At 42.8% G+C, this 15,034-nt stretch overlaps 1 protein-coding gene across 2 annotated transcripts in view; it reads right to left on the bottom strand.

Annotated features, from left to right (window-relative positions):
- Positions 1-2,642: 2,642 nt before the first annotated feature.
- cntnap2a (contactin associated protein 2a) overlaps positions 2,643-15,034 on the bottom strand; it is a 369,048-nt gene continuing 356,656 nt past the window's right edge. For both annotated transcript variants that reach the window (XM_048266216.1, XM_048266215.1), the window contains 3 exons: positions 9,056-9,286; positions 7,763-7,834; positions 2,643-6,419 (listed from right to left, as the gene is read on the bottom strand). In XM_048266216.1, coding sequence (XP_048122173.1) covers positions 6,220-6,419; positions 7,763-7,834; positions 9,056-9,286 — 503 coding nt within the window. In that variant the 3' untranslated portion in view covers positions 2,643-6,219. The remainder of the gene's footprint in view (positions 6,420-7,762; positions 7,835-9,055; positions 9,287-15,034) is intronic.

The raw sequence follows: 15,034 nt of genomic DNA on the forward strand, positions 1-15,034 counted from the left end.
GGGTTTTGATCCCAAAACCCGCCAGAGAGGTTTCCTCATACACACTTAAGACCACCGTAATTTGCAATTAAATCAATTGCTCTTCCTCCTGCGCTGACAGGACTATTCGGGATATTGACAAATGGGTTGCGGACCCACTCATTGGTTTGCCGTGGATCTTTGGAGGATGGGAAGTAGCCTAACGCTCAAACTCATTTAAAGGCGCAACAAGGTGATCGCGCACCAGCTGCGAGAGAAAGGGCCCTGCCTCAGTCTCTCTCTCCCAAAACCCCCACTACTGTTTGGAACATATTAAATACACCCCGGTCCACTCCTCGTTCCCACAATTCAAGCTTGGCTTTAAATGCAGCGACTTTATCTGCAAGTTTAAAGTCATTCTCCCCTGGAGTGACAGGTTGAGGTCATTAAGCAACCCGAATATGTCACACAAGTAAGCGAGTTTTGACACCCAGTCCTCATCACTAAAATGTGCAGCTAACGGTGACTTTTTTCCTGTAAGAAATCTCTGCAGCGGCTCTCGCAACTCAAACACTCTGGCCAGTGACCTGCTAAAGATGCTTGTTTTTTGTTGCTCATTCTAGCAGTTTAGCTAACTTCGTGTGACCAAAGATAATGAATGCGTAGCAAGATGGGTCGTCCTAGTTCATGTCTATGAGGGCAAAGTGGAGTTCAGTCAGAGACGGGCTGTGGTTCAGTTCCCGCCTGCACAGGGGCGTGTCACTGACGTATGACTTACGTTTGAACGCCTCGGTTCCACGCCAGACAAGCCGGAGTACAAAATAAACTTGGTGTACACCTTCATTAATATTGAGATCATGATACCATGTCCGAAATGTGCATCCATTGCTCAGAAAAATAAGGCTTGGACAAATTCTGGGAAATTCTTGGATTCAGCCATAGACCTCAATGTTAAAAAGAGAGCCCGATCACTGCATAAATGTGCGGGGGCGTGTACTGCTACCCTATTTGCATAAATGTCCAGGGACAGGAAATGGCCTCTCATGAAGTATCTTCGTAATCAACCATCTTTGACACTACCGTCCGCCAAGAACTGATCAAGTGAGTGAGATGACCTGAGGCTGCGCAGCGCTGAAGGCAATATGTAAAGTATTGAAGGCGGACAGACGTAATAAAATAGACCTTGCAAAATGCAAACATGCGTGCAATCAAACAACTGCATATAGGCCTATGTCATGTAAAAACGTGACATTATTGCGAATTAAATTGAGTTTAGTTTGCATGCATTTTTTTTTAAACTCATGTCGTAGGTTACGGCCCGGTTAGGAATGTCGGGGCCGCGGCCCGGTGGTTGGGGACCGCTGCTAGCTAGATAGATAGACAGATAGATAGATAGATACATACATACATACATAGGTAGGTAGACAGATAGATACATAGCTAGCTAGCTAGATAGATAGATAGATAGATAGATAGATATATACATACATACATAGCTAGATAGATAGATAGATACATAGCTAGATAGATAGATACATAGCTAGATAGATACATACATAGCTAGATAGATAGATAGATACATAGCTAGCTAGATAGATAGATAGATACATAGATAGATAGATAGATACATACATACATAGCTAGATAGATAGATACATAGCTAGATAGATAGATAGATCCAGAAAAGTGGAAAAAGAAAGAAAAACAAAACAAGAAGTAATAAATAAATAAATAGTTAAGATCAGTGTTTTAATGTTCAGGAGTCTGACTGATGAAGGGAAGAAGCTGTTTTTTAAATGTGTGGTTTCAGTTCTTATGGACCTGTAGCATCTTCCAGAGGGGAGAAGCTGGAACAAACGATGGTTTGGATGAGAGGGATCTTTGATTATTCTGGAAGCGCGGTTTAAGGTGCGCTCAGAGTACAGAGCGTGGACTAGGAGGAGGTGACAACCAATTATGTCAGAGGCTTTAGTGAACTCTCTATCATTTCCTTTTGATGCGACTGTCTGAACTCCCATACCAGACAGTGACGGCTCTATGATGGCTTTGTAGAAATGCACAAGCCGACGTTACATGAAACTTCTTCAGGTGCCTAAAGAAGAAGAGTCTATGTTGAGCCTTCTTGATTCTGTGAGTGATGCAGTAATTCAGCTGTATTTAAACAAAACTAGACCAAAACAGTCTTAAATGCATCCCAGATGTGTCAAACCATTCAGGTTAGATAGCCTTTGAAAAGAACTGTGGAGCCCTAGGTCTGGTTGCAACCTCTCAGCTGGGCTATTGAAGAGGATGAGGATGTAGGCCTACATGCAGTACCAATTGGTAGCACACGGGGGCAGCGTATCACAACAGGCAAAACTGAAGTAATCCACTAATCCAGACCAGATTGTTCCTCATTATGTAAACAGCACAAATACAAAATCAGAGAGTTGTGAAACAGAGTAAACCTAAAAATACATATGTATGTAATGATGAACAACGGGACAGGAATATTAGCTCCTACTGATGGACACCTGTCATCCAGAGAATCAAATAACAAATAAAGTCTTCTTCATCAGCATTTTATTACACATGGCTGATTTTTCTCCTCCCTCTGTTCTCCTTATACACCCCCCCACACACACACACACATTTGACTGTTGAATTTTGATGAACAAGTAAATAAATATACCAAGCAGAGTAAATCATGGCAAGGCTCTTTAATGTTGTAACTTTATACCATATCACAAAACATACTGCAAATAAGGCTTGACAGATGACATGTTATCAAAAAGTAATTGTAAGTGGAATGATGCAGACACAACCCTTAGATCTCGCCTCAGGAGACAGTGCTTCCTTTTGATCTATAGACCTCACATCTGAGCACCTCAGAGTAGCTCACAAACAATGTCATATAATGTCAGTGACAGGTTCATAAGTACATTTGAACCCCATTTCATAAAAAGAAGCACATACGCATATTAAATTCCCTTGTTTCATTAATCAGGTCCCTCACATCATGGAAGAGTAAACTCAAACACATCCAGTCAATAACGGAATTGCACTAAATATAAAAAAGTGTTAAACTGTTATTTCCCCAACTTGTCATAATAGCAAATATTTTAAAAATACATCCCCAATAATAAATACAGATATGATATTCCACAGCTGTTTACATTACCAGTATATACAATTCACACACAATGGGCCATGCTGCTTCAACTCAAAGAGAGCAATGTGCTACATTTCATCATAAAAATGTATGAGTAGAATGTAAAAAGAATAGAAGCTTTATATTCTGTATATTCAAGCTTTATGTGAAGTTTATCACTATGTAGCACTGAAGATCGTATTGGGACAGTAGACTCTCATGTAGCCTGACCTTTAGTCTTATGCTCTGGGAATGGAATGACAACTGATATAAACAAACAGACAGGCAAACAAACAAAACAGACAGGTAAACAAACAAACAAATGTTTTCCTCTATAGAAGTGCAAGTGAAAAGGGAACACTGTCTCCGTCTCTCTGGGCTTTATCTCCGTCACACCAAGGCCCAGAAAGAATGCTCTTTTTTAAAGAGTTTCATCTTTAAAATATGGTTCTGATAGCGATCAATAGAACCGAATAGAACCGGGCAATCAAAAAAAAAGGAAAATGTTACAACAGCACAGTTCTCAAAGCGTTTATGTTTCTCCACCAAAACACACATGTAATACGGCATCCATCAGTACTAACTGGGAAAACAAGCTTCGCCAACATCCAACACACTCCTGAATCACAAACGGATGGAACACAGACAATGGCTAGGTCATCTATAAAATATCTTCATAAAAATATATATATATCATATTTATTGTGAAACAAAACGCATGGTTTACCTACAGTATCACTGTACAAAACAATATCATTGTAGCTGTATACAGTGTGTTTATGTTTTGTGATGGTGAGGACATGTTGCCGAGGGATGGTAAGGATAATACAAAGTTTATAGTGGAATGTCCGATAAAACCAAACGGGTTGTTGTGACATGCAAATACGTTTGCTACATTCCCCCCAAACTCTTCAGCTCCATAGCAACAATTCCTTCATGACAGCTAGTGGTAAATCATACTAACTAATATACTTACTGACACTTTTAGCACATTAACATAGCCTACAAACGATCCACTGGTCTAAGCAAATGTGATTGCTAACATGGTCAGCAAAAATCAATGTAACAGCTAGTTCCACGTTCACATGTTGACTACATTTCCCATGGTGCATCAAGGTCTTTTGAGAATCACTTCAAGTTGGTGTGCAGCCGTTTTTGTGGATTATTATTTATTCATTTTGGGGGTGATTTGCAGGGATGTAGAGAATATTGTGAGAATAAATATGAGTCAGAAGAAAACCATCACTGTTTCTTAGGAGGAATATAAAAGAAAATGCATACGAAGGTGAGGCACATGTCAAACCTAATCGAGCCTTTTACACACTGAGAACTAAACATACAAGACCTCACGACACACCGCATCACTGTGCAAAAGAGACGTATTCTTATTCTGGGTTCTCACCCATTCTGCCTTTAGAACAGAAGCCACCAGGCCAGTGTGAGTTTTGTCACTTTTGCACAATCCATTTCACCATTAGAAGTCTCACCTGATGCTTCACCTTCAAATCCAACCCATGCTGATGCTTTCCTTTAGCCAACGTCTTCCCAGAAATGCCTCCGACATCAACAACAACAAAACTCAAAAAGTCATGATTAAAACAACAATTGTTCATAATTCAAATAAATGCAATAAAATTGTAACACATTCTTACTTTGCTTTAGACAATCGTGACTTTCTCAAGTTTTTTTTTTTTTGCTGCCAGTCTGTTTCTCCTGGTGACGTTGCACATTGCAGGCACAGAAGTGGCTTTATCGTGTGTGAACACATCCAGGGGGGTGATGTGCTCACTCGTCCAGACAGCAGGGTCTTGTTTACATGTGGTGCTCTTGTTTACATGTCGTGCTTTGTTTGCAACCACTTGGGGAAGGGGGAACATAATACTTTGCCATAATACACAAAAAAAAACCTGTGACAATGAGACCACAGAAATGAGAAAACAAAAATGACATTGTGATCAGATGAAATCACTGTGTTATAATGGCAGAAATGATAATATGATGATGCGGTTAACATGTAATGTAATAATACAAAGAAACCCCTAAAACCTCAAACCTAAACTCAAATAGTTGGAGTCATGCCAATGAGCGGGCCTAGTGAAGCACAACTGACCAAAAAGAAAATAAAAAAATAAACACAAAATGTCCTACATGGAAATTAAACTACTTTAGACTCATGAATTTCTCCCTTTGCTTTAACTTCTGTATAGTGTAATACTGCTGAACTAGAAGGCTAAGTGGCTAAATCCACAAGGCACAATGGATTAAGCCATTTAACACATTATTACTCCATAAAATTCTGATTTGTGGACAATTTCAGAGTCTCCTTAAGCTGCACCCAGTGCCAAACGTACAGCACATGTTCACTATCCATTTTGAATGTATTAAGTTCAGAGGTTTTTCAAAACTCCTACGAGCTTCACAAAGTAAGCGCATAAGACTGGGGAGTTTGGCACCACAAGTGTAGATGGCAAAGTTGCAACATGTTTAACATCTGACTTGCTCTAAGCAGCATGGCAGTGTGTCGCCTCTCCGCGCTCTCTACGCTCCACGAGATGTTCTCTGCGTGCCATTTTTTTGTTCCTCTCAGTACAGATTGAAATAATGGTGGAGATACAATCCAATGTCAGTTTACAAAAAGAAACATTCTGTACCTAATATAATTTAAACCAAGATAAACATTTGCGCTGACAATTTGCCATTGTCTTTCCAGGAGTAGTTTTCAAAACAAAATAAAATTGGATGCTTAAGAAGACATGTAAAAAAGTGGATGGGCAATGAAAGCAAAACAAAAGCACGTTTATGGGTCTCAGTCACTGCAAGACGGGATTTGGCCGATCAGTGTACAAAACAAAAGCACGTTTATGGGTCTCAGTCACTGCAAGACGGGATTTGGCCGATCAGTGTACAAAACAAAAATGGCATGATTGATCCAGAGAGTAAATATTCAAAGATGTCCTCAAATTCCCAAACACAATAGAAATCGGAGACAAGCCAGTCACTATGTACAGAATCTCTGAGCAGAACAGCATGAGATCCCAGCCCCCTACCCTCCCCTCGGTCACGTGTGGCTACTCAGAGCGATGCAGGACCAGTGGCGCTTAGTGCGGGCAGGCGCGGTCTGCGGCACTCCCTCAGATGAACCATTCCTTCTTGCTCTCCTCAATGGTCTCTGTGAACGGCGGCTCGGTTCCGATGATGGCTGCGTCGGCGGACTCGGACGACTCCGCCCCCTTTGCCTCATTGGTGTGGTAGGTCCCCTTATGGCGGAACATGTAGCGAATCAGGAACACCAACGTGCAGAGCACAGTGAATATCACCACGGCGATGATACCTGCACAAGGAATATGGGGAATGAATCACCACATGCTGCAGCTGGCGCCTTTAGGGAACAATGTCCTGTTTGCTACAAAGCTATATAACATACCATAAAACATCATAGAATTAATATATGAAATAATATACCATAAAAAACATCATAGAATTAATATATGAAATAATATACCATAAAACATCATAGAATTAATATATGAAATAATATACCATAAAACATCATATATATGATGTTAATATATGAAATGACAAAAGTGCATCCAGTACACAAACAAATTTTCTCTACAAAGCCTCTAAAAACAGTTTCATATTCCACATGCACACATGTATGAGAATTGATCAGTAACTAGTGGCATAATATCCACATCTTACCACATGAAATTTTTTAGAATGTAATTTTGTTTCTCATTCGTTGTATGGTGGAGGATTTTAATGATGCACTGATTAGTTTTTTATAGTACATCCTTTGTTACTAATTTCTGATTATTGCTGAGTTTCTGTTTCATTTTTTATAGTACATCCTTTGTTACTAACCTCTGATTATTGCTGAGTTTCTGTTTTATTTTTATAGCACATCCTTTGTTACTAACCTCTGATTATCGCTAAGTTTCTGTTTTATTCTTTATAGCACATCCTTTGTTACTAACCTCTGATTATTGCTGAGTTTCTGTTTTATTTTTTAATAGTACATCCTTTGTTACTAACCTCCGATTATTGCTGAGTTTCTGTTTTATTTGTTATAGCTCATCCTTTGTTACTAACCTCTGATTATCGCTAAGTTTCTGTTTTATTCTTTATAGCACATCCTTTGTTACTAACCTCTGATTATTGCTGAGTTTCTGTTTTATTTTTTAATAGTACATCCTTTGTTACTAACCTCCGATTATTGCTGAGTTTCTGTTTTATTTGTTATAGCTCATCCTTTGTTACTGTACTAACCTCCAATTATTGCAGAGTGTGTTTTATTTGTTATAGCTCATCCTTTGTTACTAACCTCCGATTATTGCAGAGTTTATGTTTTATTTGTTATAGCTCATCCTTTGTTACTAACCTCCGATAATTGCTGAGTTTCTGTTTTATTTGTTATAGCTCATCCTTTGTTACTAACCTCCGATTATTGCTGAGTTTCTGTTTTATTTGTTATAGCTCATCCTTTGTTACTGTACTAACCTCCGATTATTGCTAAGTTTCTGTTTTATTTGTTATAGCTCATCCTTTGTTACTGTTACTAACCTCCGATTATTGCAGAGTTTCTGTTCTATTTATAGCTCATCCTTTGTTACTAACCTCCGATTATTGCCGAGTTTCTGTTTTATTTGTTATAGCTCATCCTTTGTTACTAACCTCCGATTATTGCAGAGTTTCTGTTGACTGCATCTGGTATGACCCTCTCTTCGTTAAACGGGAAGCCAGGACCTGTTGAGAAGTGTTGCAAATGACATGATTGAGAAGTGTTGCAAATGACATGATTGAGAAGTGTTGCAAATGACACGAAGCACTTTTATGGTTTCATCAGCACAGACACATGTCACGGTAAATAGATGAGGAATGAGACCCACTCTGTCATGTTGAATGGATTGAAGTAACCGTGTTCATATTCTGACAGGTTTGTAGGCTATAGCTGTTAGAGAGATCAGACAGGGTCCGCTTCCTACTCTGTCACCTCAATATGCACAGGGCCTCAAGCTGTGCCAGTACATCACATTTTATGCACGCAGGCACACACACACACGTACACATAAATGCACCCACACACACACACGCACACACAGACGTGCACACAGACACACCCACACCCACACACACCAGCTGGCTGCCAGTAATCTGATGTGATGCAGTGATCCATCTCTAACAGTCACTAACGGTGCAGTGGCATAAGCTACATTTCATAGAAAGAGGGGAAATGCTGAGCTCTTGTTTTATCACTCTGACCGCTCATTTATTCCCTGTACACTGAGTATGGCATACATACACATGCTGACAGTCCTCTGATTGGTTCTGCAGCCACACGAAAAGCATGACAAAGCATACTTTGTATTTTGTAAATGTGTTATATTTTGACCAAGAAACTTATTCTGAGACAATGACTGTAAATCTTCTGTTGAAAATGCCACTCAAGTTCAAGCCCTCCTGCTAATACTAAAGGCTGCAGAGTGAGCAAAGAACATCTCTGCACTGCACGCCGTTCTGATTCCAGCTGCAGACGCAGCATCAGCAATAGTTAGTGGCTTGTGTTATTGCCCACAAGGGAAATATTAGAGCAATCTCTGTATCTCTGAATCTTCTAAGACCTATAATTTAATTCAGAAAGTCTTTTATACAATTATGACATAAATATAACAAATATATATTCCATAATTCTAAATCTACGTATAACATCAAAATAACATTGCATTTTTAAGTACTTGATCGTGTTTTTACATCTACTTGTTTACTTTACCGTCAAAGCCTGTAAATAATTCTGATTTCCCTCACTGAAGGCTTGTAGAGCTCACACCTACTGTGTTCTCAACAGCCTTCTATCTATAATAGATACTTTTGGTAAGACCTTTTCTATCTATAATAGATACTTTTGGTAAGACCTTTTCTATCTATAATAGATACTTTTGGTAAGACCTTTTCTCGTGATGCTCTTACCTCCGTCCACATGCCAGGGGTCTGTTGCGGCGGACATCGGTGGGATGGTGAGGGGGGACGCGCCGCAGTTGGACTCGACAAGCTTGCCCAGGTGGGAGACGGGCGCGGGATCGTGAGACCTCAACGCTGCCTTCAGAGGAGCGATGCTGTTGAACTGCACTCGAGACAGACAGCCCACGAAGCCCGGCGTGTTGTACTTCTCAATCAGGACCGGGTCGATCTTGCCAGTTTCTACAGAGATAGAGAGATAGAGAGAGAGAGAGAGAGAGAGAAGGAGAAAGAAAGACAAGTGAGAGGATTAAGAGTCAGCAAATCAACACATCAAAATCTTCTTAGCGTAAATCTCAGACGACCAAAAGTTGCATGTGTGAAAATAAGCCTATGGTGATGAATTTGATTAAATATTATGATTCTGTTTACTGAAAGTGGAACAAAATATAATGTTCATTCTGACCCAATTGTTCCTCATTATGTAAACAGCACAAATACAAAATCAGAGAGTTGTGAAATAAACCTAAAAATACATACAGTATGTACGTAATGATAAACAACGGTACAGGAATATTAGATCCTACTAATGGACACCTGCCATCCAGAGAATCAAATCTTCTTCACCAGCATTTTATTACACCTGGCTGTTTTTTCTACCCCTCTGTTCTCCTTATACACCCCACACACACACACAATCCACACACACACACACTCACACACTGTAAACTCTCCTGACATCCAAGCGCAGCTTGAAAGGGAGGATGGAGCTCAAACACAACACAGTCCCAGCAGACAGAGCCGCACAGTGCAGGGGAGTCAGCCCGACACGGCTGCATCAAACACACTCCTCGCACACTCGCTCCATCGACACGGCTGCATCAAACACACTCCTCACACACTCGCTCCATCGACACGGCTGCATCAAACACACTTCGCACTCGCTCCATCGACACGGCTGCATCAAACACACTCCTCGCACACTCGCTCCATCGACACGGCTGCATCAAACACAGTCCTCGCTCCCATCGACACGGCTGCATCAAACTACCTTGTCCTCGTCCCTTGTACCTTGTCCTCGTCCCTTGTACCTTGTCCTCGTCCCTTGTACCTTGTACCTTGTCCTCGTCCCTTGTACCTTGTACCTTGTCCTCGTCCCTTGTACCTTGTACCTTGTCCTCGTCCCTTGTACCTTGTACCTTGTCCTCGTCCCTTGTACCTTGTACCTTGTCCTCGTCCCTTGTACCTTGTACCTTGTCCTCGTCCCTTGTACCTTGTACCTTGTCCTCGTCCCTTGTACCTTGTACCTTGTCCTCGTCCCTTGTACCTTGTACCTTGTCCTCGTCCCTTGTACCTTGTACCTTGTCCTCGTCCCTTGTACCTTGTCCTCGTCCCTTGTACCTTGTACCTTGTCCTCGTCCCTTGTACCTTGTACCTTGTCCTCGTCCCTTGTACCTTGTCCTCGTCCCTTGTACCTTGTCCTCGTCCCTCGGCCCTGTCCTCGTCCCTTGTACCTTGTCCTCGTCCCTTGTACCTTGTCCTCGTCCCTTGTACCTTGTCCTGCGTCCCTTGTACCTTGTACCTTGTCCTCGTCCCTCGGCCCTGTCCTCGTCCCTCGGCCCTGTCCTCGTCCCTTGTACCTTGTACCTTGTCCTCGTCCCTCGGCCCTGTCCTGCGTCCCTTGTACCTTGTACCTTGTCCTCGTCCCTTGTACCTTGTCCTCGTCCCTCGGCCCTGTCCTCGTCCCTTGTACCTTGTACCTTGTCCTCGTCCCTTGTACCTTGTACCTTGTCCTGCGCCCCTCGCCCCTGTCCTCAGCCCTGTACCTTGTCCTCGTCCCTTGTACCTTGTACCTTGTCCTCGTCCCTTGTACCTTGTACCTTGTCCTCGTCCCTTGTACCTTGTACCTTGTCCTCGTCCCTTGTACCTTGTACCTTGTCCTCGTCCCTTGTACCTTGTACCTTGTCCTCGTCCCTTGTACCTTGTCCTCGTCCCTTGTACCTTGTACCTTGTCCTCGTCCCTTGTACCTTGTACCTTGTCCTCGTCCCCCTCGGCCCTGTCCTGCGTCCCTTGTACCTTGTCCTGCGTCCCTCGGCCCTGTCCTGCGTCCCTCAGCCCTGTCCTGCGTCCCTCGGCCCTGTCCTTGTACCTTGTACCTTGTCCTGCGTCCCTTGTACCTTGTACCTTGTCCTGCGTCCCCAGTGAAGTGATCATGGCTGACCGCCACTGACGGACTACCAGCCGTGCCCCTCAAAGCAAAAGCATTTCCAGCCTCCCAGATTTGATTCTCAGAGATATCTACGTCAAGGCCACAGTGTATCTCTCTGTGGAACTCTTCCCTTTCTCTCGTTCTCCCCCCTCTCCGTCTCTCTCTCTAGCTCCCCCTCTTCTTTCCTCTCCCAGTAAGCCACTATTTCAGAGGTACCAGGGGCCTGGGGATGACGACGCTCTGGCAATCTGGGACACGACTGTTGAGCTGAGGTACCGTGAGTGCCTCCCTTCTTCCTCTTTCAAAGTGAGACACAAAATGGCAGGCTTCTCTTTTCTTTCTCCCACAGGATGTCTCATTTGATGCTTGCTCTCGTCTGTTTGCCTTTTTTGCGGTCTGCTGGGGCATCTCTCAGTTCCCGGCCTTTCAATGTCATCGCTCAAATTCATCTGCGTTGTGGGAGAGTCAAAGACCACCCGGCAGCGCCGAACAATTTACCCGTCTGTTGTTCAAAATGGTTGTTCCTCTCATGAGTACATCTGGACGCCGTGGGCAGGGCCTCTGCCTTCTCCAGACAAATGACCTCTGTCTAATGAATAACAGACGTGCAGGTCGATGAATGCATACATTCAGATGAGAAATTAATATGTCTGGTGCTCTTCAACAAACACCCCATCAGAACACACAAGCCCTCTAAAGCTGTAGAATGTGGAACATTCAGCCCTTTAAAGCCGTAGAATGTCAAATGTTAAAGTGCGTATGTCAGGTTAAAAAACATTTTTGACAAATGAAGGGACATGAAGCAAGATAGTAGTGAGTAGTGATTTTTCTTGAAAATTCAACTTTAAATACAATAGAACAATATTTACAGTTATTTTTATAACTGAATTTATGAACATTCCAGGAAACATTCCAGACACAATGATGACCTCATAAGAGGGAGTCCAGCAAAGTTGGTCAATTAAAACACATGGGATAAGGGATCATACAATAGGTTTTTTTACACTGATGAGGCCAAAAACATGACTTCATTCCAGTATGTCATGCTAGAGTCTACTACCTGCCTGACATAAAAATATCCTGATGCATATTTTCTTTACTGGCAACCATTATTGATCTTACTCACACCCCTAATCAATTTCTCACTGATGATTTGATGGCCATGATTTACCTGATTTAAATTTTGTAGCCTATTCGTCTTTACTGTGTCCCTGCCAGTCAGGCTCATGCTTATGAACCACTGGTATGTCATAAAGAACATTTTTGGCCTTATCAATGTAAAAGAAAATGCAGTTAAAACCCATTCTCCCCTAAGCTCAACTTTGCTGGACTCCCTCTCATGAGGTCATCACTGTGTCTGGAATGTTCATAAATTCAGTTATAAAAAGAACTGTAAATATTGTTCTATTGTATTTAAAGTTGATTTTTCAAGAAAAATCACTACTCACTACTATCTTGCTTCATGTCCCTTCATTTGTCAAAAAATGTTTTTAACCTTACATACGCACTTTAAAGCTGTAGAATAAGGAATGTTAAAGCTGTAGAATGTGGAATGTTAAAGCTGTAGAATGTGGAATGTTAAAGCTGTGGAATGCGGAACTTTAAAGCTATAGAATGTGGAATGTTAAAGCTGTAGAATATGGAACTTTAAAGCTATAGAGTGTGGAATGTTAAAGCTGTAGAATGTGGGATATTCAGAGGGACTGTCCATAAACACAGAGCACATGCATGACGCAGCACAAGTGTTGCAGGGAGACACATGCCAAGTAGATGTTAATGATGACTCAGACTTGAACTCAGTGGTCCCCTGTAGTCCACAGATAGGAAAGAAAACAATCTCACAAGATATTTCTAGAACTCTGCTACCACCACAACACCACCAGTAGGACACAGAATCTACTGTATATAGTTCTCATAACTACCTATATACTCTAAAGATCTACAGTATATAGGTCTCATAACTACCCTATAGGCATATCTCAACTGTACGAGGCGCCTGGATCAGGGCAGTCTGTGCAGTACAGTATGTTAATCTCCTGAGCAGAGCACACGGCTGTTATCACGGCCTGGTGAGGGAGCATAGCAGTCCCTACGGGCTCGAGGAGAGCGAGTCGGAACACAGATGATGGGTCAGAGCGAGGTGACCGGGTTGTGAAGCGGACACATCCCGTAGGACGGACGCCAAAATAGACCGCGTGCTAAACCTGACTCCAGGCTTCCTCCTGCTGTCTCAATGCCTTTCAAGTAGCTTCTCATGGTCTGGCTGTATCCAGTCCCCCTCTCCACAGTGCCACAGGGGCAATCGGAGAGGAATATATATATTGTTTTAAAGGGGAGTTTGGCCTATTTTCTTTTGATGCCGAACAGATCAAATGAACAGGCAGCCTACTTCTCCAGCTTGGCCGAGCTACAAAGACAATCGCCACCAAGTGCTAATTATTCCATTTAGATATCAATCGCGTAATAAATATTAATGGGCTAGCGTGTTCACAAAGAGGACTGTAATTAATATGCGTGATGTAAATGCACACGGCTCCTAGATACTGGCACAAAAGAATACACAGAGAGAGGAAAGAGAAAGAGAGATATAAAGTGCGCATGTATAAACATGTAGATTAAACTTATGAGTCTTATGTATGCAGTGCTTGTTATTCAGGTTATCTCTGCATTAAGGCACCACTCTCAACACTCACATTAGTGTTTGACCATCTCGGAGATTTCCATGATTCAGCTCTATTGGCAGTGCGCAGAGAAAATTAATCATTCATAGCAAATTCATAGGAGTATTAGGACAAATTAGCCTCCGGAGGCTCAGTTATACAAGATACGAGCTCACTGCAGCAGATCTCCCCCTCTCTCAGATCTGCTGTGCCGTGCCGTGCCCACCACACCACACCCTTTTCCATTAGCCTGCTATGATTAAGATCACTATGCATTAATGCCAGACCCCACTCTGCTCCGGGGATGCTGCACGCATTTAGGACCTCGCCCATAAATGACTGCCTTTCCCCTGATAGAGCTTCCATATGCCAGGCAGACGCTCCCGAGCCTGCGAGGGACGATTACCCGCGAGTGCAGCGACATGCGGTACATACAGAACATTCTGGGCAGGCAGTGAGGAGGACAGCCTCCTATTCTCTTCCACATGGGCGCAGACCAGGCTCGGCTCAACAGTAAGAGCACCACAAAGACTCCTGGCTGAATGTCCTGGCTGTTGCATGAACAGCAATCAAAGCCTGTTTCTGGGTTCCTCGTCCAGGCTCTGATGAAGGCAGATATCTTTGAGTGGAAGCCTGGCGCTTTGGAGCTCCCAGCATGATCTGTGGATGAACTCCTGACAATTGCATTTAAAGCCTTTTCAGGCTTGTTCATCGTCCCAGGGGCCTGAGGTGCTTTCAGTAGCCCTGGGGCATTATGACAGGGGGTAATTAGATTGAGGGCAGAAACAGGCAGCAGGGGGCTTTATATGTGATCTGACCTGTGGACACTGCTCCATATGGGGGGTGGGGGGTGCACTGGTAGCCCTGGAAAGAGATGCACCCAGAATGCAACAGCTCGAGAGAGGAGCTATCCAACAGAGGAGACATCACACAGGGATGGAGAGAGGCATCACACAATCCTCCCTCACAATAGCAATGACAGCAGCCATTGTGCAGCGGCACACAGTTTGGAGGCTCCTTTCCCCCTCACAACCTGCCGTTATCCCCTGGTTCACACCAGTGCATACTAAAACCACCAAGCAAACCATGTGGTAAAAACAAGAGCCAAATCCACTTCCACT

The sequence above is a fragment of the Alosa alosa genome, chromosome 16, assembly GCF_017589495.1.
Source record: "Alosa alosa isolate M-15738 ecotype Scorff River chromosome 16, AALO_Geno_1.1, whole genome shotgun sequence".
Lineage (NCBI taxonomy): Eukaryota > Metazoa > Chordata > Actinopteri > Clupeiformes > Clupeidae > Alosa > Alosa alosa.